Source organism: Phallusia mammillata, chromosome 1 (genome assembly GCF_965637545.1).
Source record: "Phallusia mammillata chromosome 1, kaPhaMamm4.hap1.1, whole genome shotgun sequence".
NCBI lineage: Eukaryota > Metazoa > Chordata > Ascidiacea > Phlebobranchia > Ascidiidae > Phallusia > Phallusia mammillata.
Window position 1 is genome coordinate 14,586,893 of NC_137252.1, and position 8,881 is coordinate 14,595,773.

At 37.5% G+C, this 8,881-nt stretch overlaps 1 protein-coding gene across 1 annotated transcript; it reads right to left on the reverse strand.

Annotated features, from left to right (window-relative positions):
* Positions 1-39: 39 nt before the first annotated feature.
* On the reverse strand, positions 40-4,412 carry LOC145231446 (sodium- and chloride-dependent taurine transporter-like). Its single transcript, XM_080096341.1, has 10 exons — positions 4,143-4,412; positions 3,641-3,773; positions 3,311-3,445; positions 2,569-2,672; positions 2,373-2,466; positions 1,905-2,048; positions 1,358-1,486; positions 803-1,009; positions 464-640; positions 40-394 (listed from the first exon to the last, which is right to left on the reverse strand). Exons 1-10 carry the CDS (start codon positions 4,391-4,393, stop codon positions 293-295), a joined length of 1,476 nt encoding a protein of 491 aa, XP_079952467.1. The 5' UTR covers positions 4,394-4,412; the 3' UTR covers positions 40-292.
* Positions 4,413-8,881: the final 4,469 nt, after the last annotated feature.

Here is an 8,881-nt window from a genome sequence, read left to right on the forward strand (position 1 = left end):
ATGGAAAAATGTATAGTTGTTATTTAAGCTGTGAAAAATAGTAAACAAACTCGGACTTGTGGTATGGGCAGATAGCTATTGTGTTTTTGTTATTTTTATTGACGCACACAAATATTATTTGGGTCGATATAAAATTTCCTGTTTTTTCAATCGAAAATAAAGTTACTCTAATGTTTACATGACGCAATATGTTGAAACACTGGTGAAACCGAATAAGATATAAGCAATATAAACGCTGTAATATTATTACAAATTTGAAATGCAAACGATTTTTTCCGCATTAATACTTGGTTTAAATTAATTCAATGGCAAGTTCTTCTCGGTCAAAATCAGACGAATCTCGTCTCTTGGTCATAATATCGCCGCCTGGAGTTGAAGGGTCTTTGCGAAAAAGCTGTCAAATTTACAACATCAACATCAGTATTTTGCCGGATGAATTTTACAACAGCATTTTTAAATAAACCTTTTTGTAATTTTGGTCGCTTCTCCAGACTGTAATTATCTTGTACAAAGCGTAGATAGGAATAACAGAAATTGAACTGATTGCTACCATTTGGGCCAAGCACTGAGCCCATGTTGGATAAACAAAGTCTTCGTACTTTAAAGGCTCGCTGTTGCAAAAGTAGTAGATCGCCATTCCCTACAATAAACAAATTACAAATAATTGTTGCTTGGCTTTTTGGAAATAGTCACTTAACAAACAAAACTTAATCAACATAAAATACAACATGACACAAGTGAAAAGATTCCAACACAAAAAAGTGGCACAAACATTCAAAAAATCATTTCTAAAGTAACTTACGCTGCAGGAAACGGGTGTGACGTATTTCCACGATATTTTGATCCACAACTTTCCCCTTCTCTCCCCGATCATATCGACCACACCGTTCCAATATTTCTCAAATCCGAACAGCCAGGCAATCGCTACACTCTCGCATGTCACAATGATAAACAACGACCATCCACCCATTCCGTAGTTGTTAAAAATTTCAAAAACGTAAACCCCTCCCTAAAATCATTGATACAAATGTATGACGAAACAGGTTATTAACGGTTTATTTAAAGGTATATGTTCGACGGATAGTGTGCCAGTTTGAATTAAAGAAAAGTCAATGCGACTAAACGAAACCAAAATTTCCAAGTGTTAAAAGATCGTGTTTTCTGTTTATTTTTTTTATTTTTTTTGCTTGCTTTATTGATGTTTGAAAATGAAAGCCATTTTGAAACGTCGTTATGCTTTGTTCTATCGCGTTTAATTGCTTGTGTTTTTGAGCTGTGTTATTGCGACGGTCACGAATTGCTAATATATAGTCAAACTTACGACCATTAGACTGTTTTGGCAAAACACCTTACTTACCTCATCAACCATTGACAAACCTATCAACATCATTGTTGCGTACATTAGTGCTCTTACGATCTTATGATATGTGTGAACAAATTTTATGTTGTCCTCAAGTAAGGCCATCAAACTTTCCAAAGAGGCAAACTACAAACAAAATACAATAGAAAAAAGTAGATAACTTCTCACAATTGCTGAAAACGTTTAGGAAATTCCCATTGCATGCGTTTTAGGTCACTTTTGTTTGTAGCGGTTGCTAGAAAATGACTAGGTCAACAATATTTGTTTGCAACGCAGTTTACATCTACAAGTAAGCTTAGCGTTTAAAACTGACATTATTCTTCTCAGCTACATTTTTTTATATCGGCTGATACTAAGAATGAAACTACAATCCAACAATATTTGTAAGGATTTCAGTATTTTCTGAGGTCGCGGGTTCGAAACTCAGCACTATCAGTAGTAAAATATGACTTGGCTTTACCATGGTCATCGCGAGGAAAAATCAAATTTGTTAAAATCAGTACTTTGAGCATGATAAGCCTACAACACAATTATTCTGGGTAACCTGTGTGTCGATGCCAAGCAAGATAATCGTCAGAAAGAAGAAAACACTCCACATTTGCGGAATGGGAAGAAGAGACAAAGTCTCCGGGTAAGCAATAAAAGCCAAACCAGGTCCCGACTTCACCACTTCCTCTACCGTTGTGTTCTGAATGCATTAAGGTAAATCAACATTAGGGGTGGAAAAATATGTTGCAAACTTGCAATAATGACTCAAACTAGCGAACTTGGCCTATATTCCACCAGAAAGAATAAATCGCTTCGAACAAAAATGCACTATACATTTTGTTTGTGACTTAAATTACCGAAATAGGTCTGTGTGCTTTCAAAGGTCTTTTACTTGATCCAACGAGAAGCTGTGACTGGGGCGATTTTTGGATTTGACCCTTAACATAGACTAAATTTAACAACGCAAAGGCAGAAACCCACACTCCAATTGGACCTAATTGAGACTCGCAACCGTCTGTTTCACCTGGTAGTTCGCCATATAACCGAGTGTTGAAAAAACGGCCAATCCGCTTGCAAAGCTGACAACAGGATTTAGAATCCCAATCAAAAACGAATCTCTGTAACAAAAAGAGGGCATACAGTCACGTTATGTCACGTTTTTTAGTTGTTGTTTGGCATACTGCCACAAACTATTTTGCGATATAAAAAGAAGAGTGTACCTCCAGAAATTACTGTTGCGTTTATTGAAGGTAGCCATAGTTATGAGCGCCGGCGAACCAACCGAATATGAATACAACACTTGGGTGCTTGCACTGATCCACACCTGTACAAACAAAATATAAGTCACTGTAAATCTCGGATAAACCGGATTCGGTTGTTCCAGATCTTCACATAATTCGTACAGAACTTGAGGTTCAAATGATTTGTATGTGGAAGGGCTTTAACAGTTAACTGATCGACAACGGATTATCCGGATCATCGCTTTATCCTGCCTTTTTTATCCAAACGGGTACTGATTAAACGAGGTTTTCTGTAGATGCTTTGAAATGCAATTCAAATCAGGTAATACATTCTGAAGCAGAAAATATTTAATGGTTTCCAAGCCGTTTCGGGGAACGTAATCACCCGAATAAAGACCCGGTCGTGCAGCGAGTTTTGAGCCAATGTCTGTACTAAACCTATACGAACAACATAACTATAGGATTAGATAAAGCAACAACTTTGCACTTCGTAGTTGACAAATGAGAGTCAGTGAGTAATGATGCATAACGCACTTACTCTCAGTGTATACAATGATCCAGCCGTAAAAATCCTGGCGAAAATTTTTTATGCATTGTACCAATTTTAGTTCATAAATGCAGATTGAAGTCGTGCAATTTAAAACTGTATACATTTTTCTGCTCCAATTTTTAACAAGTTAATTAAAGTGAGCCATTATTTCAGAGATACATCTAACTATACCTCGGGATCTTTGAGTTTATTTAAATCCGGTACCATGTAATAATAAAGACCTTCACTGGCGCCTTCCAACGTCACTCCGCGAACAAGTATGATCAGAATCAATACAAATGGAAGGGTAGCGGTAACATAGACCACCTGAACATGAGTTCACTGATTTATATGATTTTTTTAGATTTGTAACAAGCGTATATAAACACAAAAGTCCGAAGTACTAACGTTGCCCAACGGTCAAGCAAACTTAAATTAATTATATATCAAACATTTTGTCCTACGCATAACCCAGGTTGCAACTTCGCCACTCAATTGTTGGTTTGGAATAAAAAGCATTACCTTTGCCATCCACTGAATTCCATTGAACATGCAGAAATACAAGACGACCCACATTGCAAACAAATAACATGCTAAATCTGGGACGATTTTGCCAGGTTCTTCAATGCTGGCGGACAGGTGAAGAATTTCTCTCCTATACGACACAGGAAAAGTCTTGCTAAGTTCGATTGATATGCACTATCCCTCGTAATAAAGTTTAAACCGCAATTACTTCTGTTTAACTAAACAATGCCTTTAAGAAACATTTAAACGTAAAAGACAGTGCTGGATTAACCATTAGGCAACTTTAAAGTAGGCACGTGCCTACAGGCTAGTCGAAAATCCGGGCCAGTTGCAACAACGATCTTTGTGACACTGATAATTCGAATTTTTTAGTTGGCAACCCTGATTTTCGGGACACTTATAAAATGTGCCTACAGACCAGCAGACCCTTAATCCGGCACTGGTAAAAGAGTATCGTTTTCAAATCTAGGTTTGAGTATTATTGCATAAAAATACTTACACAAAATACTCAGTTGTAGCAGAAGTTATATTCGGGCTTTTATGAAGAGACTTATTTACTGGAAAAGTGGCCAGATTAAAATCCAAAGCACTTGCATTTTGACCATTTGCAAGTGGCGTGACGCATTGTGCAGTATTCCAATAGTTGTTACAGGTCGACCAGGGAAGAGTTGAACTAAAACTGCTCACAAGGTACTTGGACGCCCAAACCAAAATGACCGGGTACGAAAGAGAGGAATAGACAGCAATCATACACTGTGCAACAGCCAACCCTGTAATGCAATGACTTAATAGTCGGTTGTAGTGTAATGTCATAAATAACAAACTACAGGACTGCATACAGTTCCTCTTGAGATATTTGTACATTGTATGGCAAGTTTTCATGATTTTTACCGATGCCTGCAATATAGCTGTGTTGAGGTACATCCGGTGTTACATCTCCACGTTTAGTTTCGCATGACTAACTTGTCCCACTGTTCCCCTGTTATGACGTCATAATCGCCAAGTACGCAACAGTAAAATTGGAAGGCTATTGTCTGGGGTCGACTAAAAGCCTGACTGGCTGACTGGGCTAACCGGCCTGACTTAGGCGGCAGTGTTTCACAAAATATATTTTCGATTTTCGACGATTGGGAAAGGCCTGCACTGCAACACAGAAGTCCTGACTTGGGTGATTGAGAATTGGTTTATGGTTAGGGTTGGGGTTAGGGTCAGGTTAGGGTTAGGTTGGGGTCAGGGTTAGAGTCAGTCCGAAAATATATTGTGAAACACTGCCGCCAAATTTAAGCCAGTTAGCCCAGTCAGTCAGGCTTTTAGTCAAACCCCTATTGTCTGCATGTTGTAATGATTGGTTTATTTTACTGTACAATGTGGTCGAGTAAGGTGACTTTATTTCTGCATCAAGTAAATTCGTTTTTGTTACATTTTTAGAGACGAATAAGGCTAAATTAAATGTTTGTGACAAGGTCTGCTTGAGCACGCGGCACAGTTTAATTTAAACCAATAAATATGTCAAACAAAGTACATGGAACAGCTGTAGATGTAGGGGCATTAAGGAAATTAAACTTGTGATATTGATATCAAGCAAAAAAGAAAAAGAAATGTGAGTGTTAATAGCTTGTCACATTAGACAAACATTAGTTGTCTTTTCGGGTAAATCTGTTTCGACTACATATGTAGCAGATTAATCACAAAGATACATAACTTTCCACTGCCTTTTGTTTCCTTTTAATCAAGATTACTGGAAAATCTAGTCATAAACTTACACATAAACATTTTCTGTACAAGGCAAAAGTGTCAGAAATCTCAAGTCAGAAAAACATTAGTTATCAATAATTTTAGTGACTAAAGTTTCCCACTTTGGCGCAGAGAATCCCTTTCATGAATCACAGACACTGACAATACCTTTAAAAACGTTTTTAAATGTTTCGTTCAAAAAAGAACAAAATAATTGCGATCGCATGTAACCATTCCAACCATCCCTAAACTGTGCTAATCATACTTTAAATGTGATGGACGCCCGGTTGCTACGCAAGATGTCCTCTGATTGATTAACAAATTTTGATACGCAGGGTATGTTGTGATTGGTTAAAAGGGGCCTTGGCCCGCAAACTTTCTCCATTGTGATTGGCTTAAAAACCCTGTTGTTCGATTTTGGAAATATACCGGCCGTTCAGAGTCTACATCCGGTATTAACGATATATGGTCAAAGGGTGTCGTATTTGCAGTTGTTATACGGGCAAAGTAATAAACCTACATAATGAATGTTGAACAGCACTGTAATAGACTCAGTTCACCGACATAATTGTGTGAAATGCGGATGCGGTATTTGGCCGGTATATTTACATTCTCGCGGTGTTTTGTTGTTGATAATTTGTATTTTATTTCTCATGATGCGTTTTGTAGGTTACGAACAACGCAGCTAATGAGATTTGAATAAATAATTAAGCGTCAAGATGACAAAGCATGTTCGCCCTCAAATTATATTTGAATAATAGGGATCACACTTTAGGACAAAATATACATTCTTTGAAGAACCTCAACTTTAAATTGATTGATTTGTATTTCACTGCGCTAGCAACAACTAATGTATTGCTCCAAAAATGTTCTGCATACCTTTAAACACAGGGACAATTCCCCAGCTTTGAACAATCCCTTGCCTAACTCGCTGTCCAATTGAGGTTTCCAGAATCACCATTGGAATTGCTACGCATAGCGCAAAGACCATGTACGGAATCAGAAACGCCCCTGTCAAAAACACAAATGCAATGAAATTATGCTTTTCACAGACAACACACCTACTACAAGTAATCTTTAAATACAAAGCCATGTAGGTATCACTAAGAAAAAAACACTTACCACCGCCATTTTTAAAGCATAGATATGGAAATCTCCACACGTTTCCAAGGCCGACTGATGCACCGATGACTGCAAAAATAAAGTCGTATGACTTTTTCCATTCTGCTCTTTTGCTCTGTGATTCACCAACTTTTTGCTGTTTTTGGGAACGTTGATTTGAAGTTATTTTACATGTTTGTTTTTGACCCATGGTAATTGCTGTAGTGCATATGCGAAAGTTGAACACCTTAATAGGCCTATTGAATTTTTTAACGTAAATAGGCTTCAAGTCTGCAAAAAAGTACAATGGCTTTAAGGATCATTTATTTATTTTTTATATTGCCATAAACTTTCTGTCTATTTGAACAGTTTTCGACAAAAACTATTACATTCAAAATATGAGGATACCACAACAGTTGCATGATTTAATATCCGGTGACCCGTGCGACTTCCGCATTGCCAAACAAGTCGTATATTTTCGCTCTTTTGGTTAGCCTACTCCCTTTTTTGTCTTCACAAATTCCATAATTAATTTGGATTAACCTGGAATACAAGAATTGTCTCGTACGCCACAATAATTCATAGGTAGGCTATTATTCTGTACAAATTCTTTACAAAACTGTTTCTTATTGTAGAATCGTCTCTTGTGTAAAAGTCATCAACAGTAGGCCTACTAAGCAAACCAAGTCATGCTTAACGTCATGGTCGAAGTAAATGTGCAATGTTGCGTATTTCTTCTCTCCCAAACAAAAATCTTCTTTGGCGAGGCAAAAAATTTAATTACAGGTAAAAATGCAGTTTCAATTTCTGCACTAAGTATTAAATAAAAAACTGGAATTTTAAGCAGCTGTATTCTCGACAAGAATTTTTCTGTTACACGACGCGCAGGCAACAAAATTTTGGTCTCGAAACTTATAGCAGACTCTGTTTTGTTATGTTGCATTTTTTTCTGTGTATTCAAAACAAACCGACCCAGCCACAGCGAATGCAATTCACGGCTTTATCGTCGCACGCAATTATACGCTTCAAGCTTTTGTTTCAAATGGGTATTACGTACAAATGTGGCCTACCCTAAACAAATACATTTAGTATGTGTTGCATAATTAAAAAACGCCCTGTTTTTTTTATAACGTTTCTGACCTGAATTGATGCTTGGTTAAGTTATTCAATTTTTTTGTTGTGCTTTAGCTAAACTTTTACGTTGGTTAGGCGTTGGCCTACTATACCTACACACTACCTTTACTTGGTACAATATAGGCTGCATTTTTTAAAGTCCTCCTGAGTCATGACTGCACTTTATGAAATAGATAGCGTTAATTCTACACATAGCCACTTAGCTTTCGCTAGGTCCGCTAAGCGAGGGATATAGGCGGACTAACAAATGACTTAGTTGACACACCAACAGGGCTAAGCGGCGGGCTTGCAGTCGGTGGCCTACGCAATAAAAAATTTCGGAAGGAGTATCGAATTTGTGGTCCAGTATTGTTTGCTTTGCTAATACGAGGTGTAAGATGTGTTTTTACCAAACACGTGGTTTTCCAAACTGGGGCTGGACAAGTTGTGGACTTCGGCTTACAAGTTGATGACCAACAGTCATTTATGCAATTTATATATGTTCCTTAGATAATATAGTCACGATGTGATGCCAAACCGAATTGAATTAAACTTTCTCTTTAAAAACATTAGAGGCGCCATGACCCATTTGGACCCTCTGTAGCTACACCAATGCTTGCTCAGGTTTAGACGTTACCGAGGGCTGATTTATTGCCAACGTTGAAGGCTGCGTTAAGGGTGTAGTGTTAATGCTGTGGCAATCTTCCTTACTTGCCTATTTTTTAGAAATCTTTGTCTCGCGTCTTAAACTCAGCCGCGACGCTACACTTATTTAGTGTCTCTTTTCCCTCCTAAAAAGCGGGTAAATCCCTAAAGTTTTAGCTTTTAATCGTGGGCGTCCGCAGGAAAAAATACAGGGGACACATCGCTGTTGGATAATCGGTATTTTACAAAAATCATCTGACTGTGCTACTCATTCTTGCCAATCCCAATGTAGCAAAATAATACAATGAGCACAATATTAACTATCACTGTAGTATGTAGTAGATTGTCGAATAATTTTTGACGGAAGTGGGATTTACATACAAAAACCTTATCAGATGTAACAACAGACACAGTGAAGATATCACATGGTGGCTTTTTGACGCATCCACCATCCACGAGCTATTGTTAAGTAAAAATGTTCGATTCATTTAATCATTTGTAAACTCCCTATTCTGTTACAGTTACAGCTTGTATTAGGTGCGTATAACGGGATGGAAACCCACGACGTCTTAGTTACTGTATAGAGTAGTTACTGTATAACACTGTTTGAATGTTTGTTGTGTTTTGTTTTAAGTTGCGGATTTT

What these genes read in the sequence shown, in the direction of transcription:
- LOC145231446 (XM_080096341.1), bottom strand. Translation starts at nt 4,393, where the DNA reads ATGATTGCTGTCTATTCCTCTCTTTCGTACCCGGTCATTTTGGTTTGG. An exon ending in GCTACAACTGAGTATTTTGT is followed by an intron (nt 3,774 to 4,142) that starts GTAAGTATTTTT and finishes TGTGTCGTATAG; the next exon opens with GAGAGAAATTCTTCACCTGT. An exon ending in GTTATATGGCGAACTACCAG is followed by an intron (nt 2,049 to 2,372) that starts GTGAAACAGACG and finishes TAATGCATTCAG; the next exon opens with AACACAACGGTAGAGGAAGT.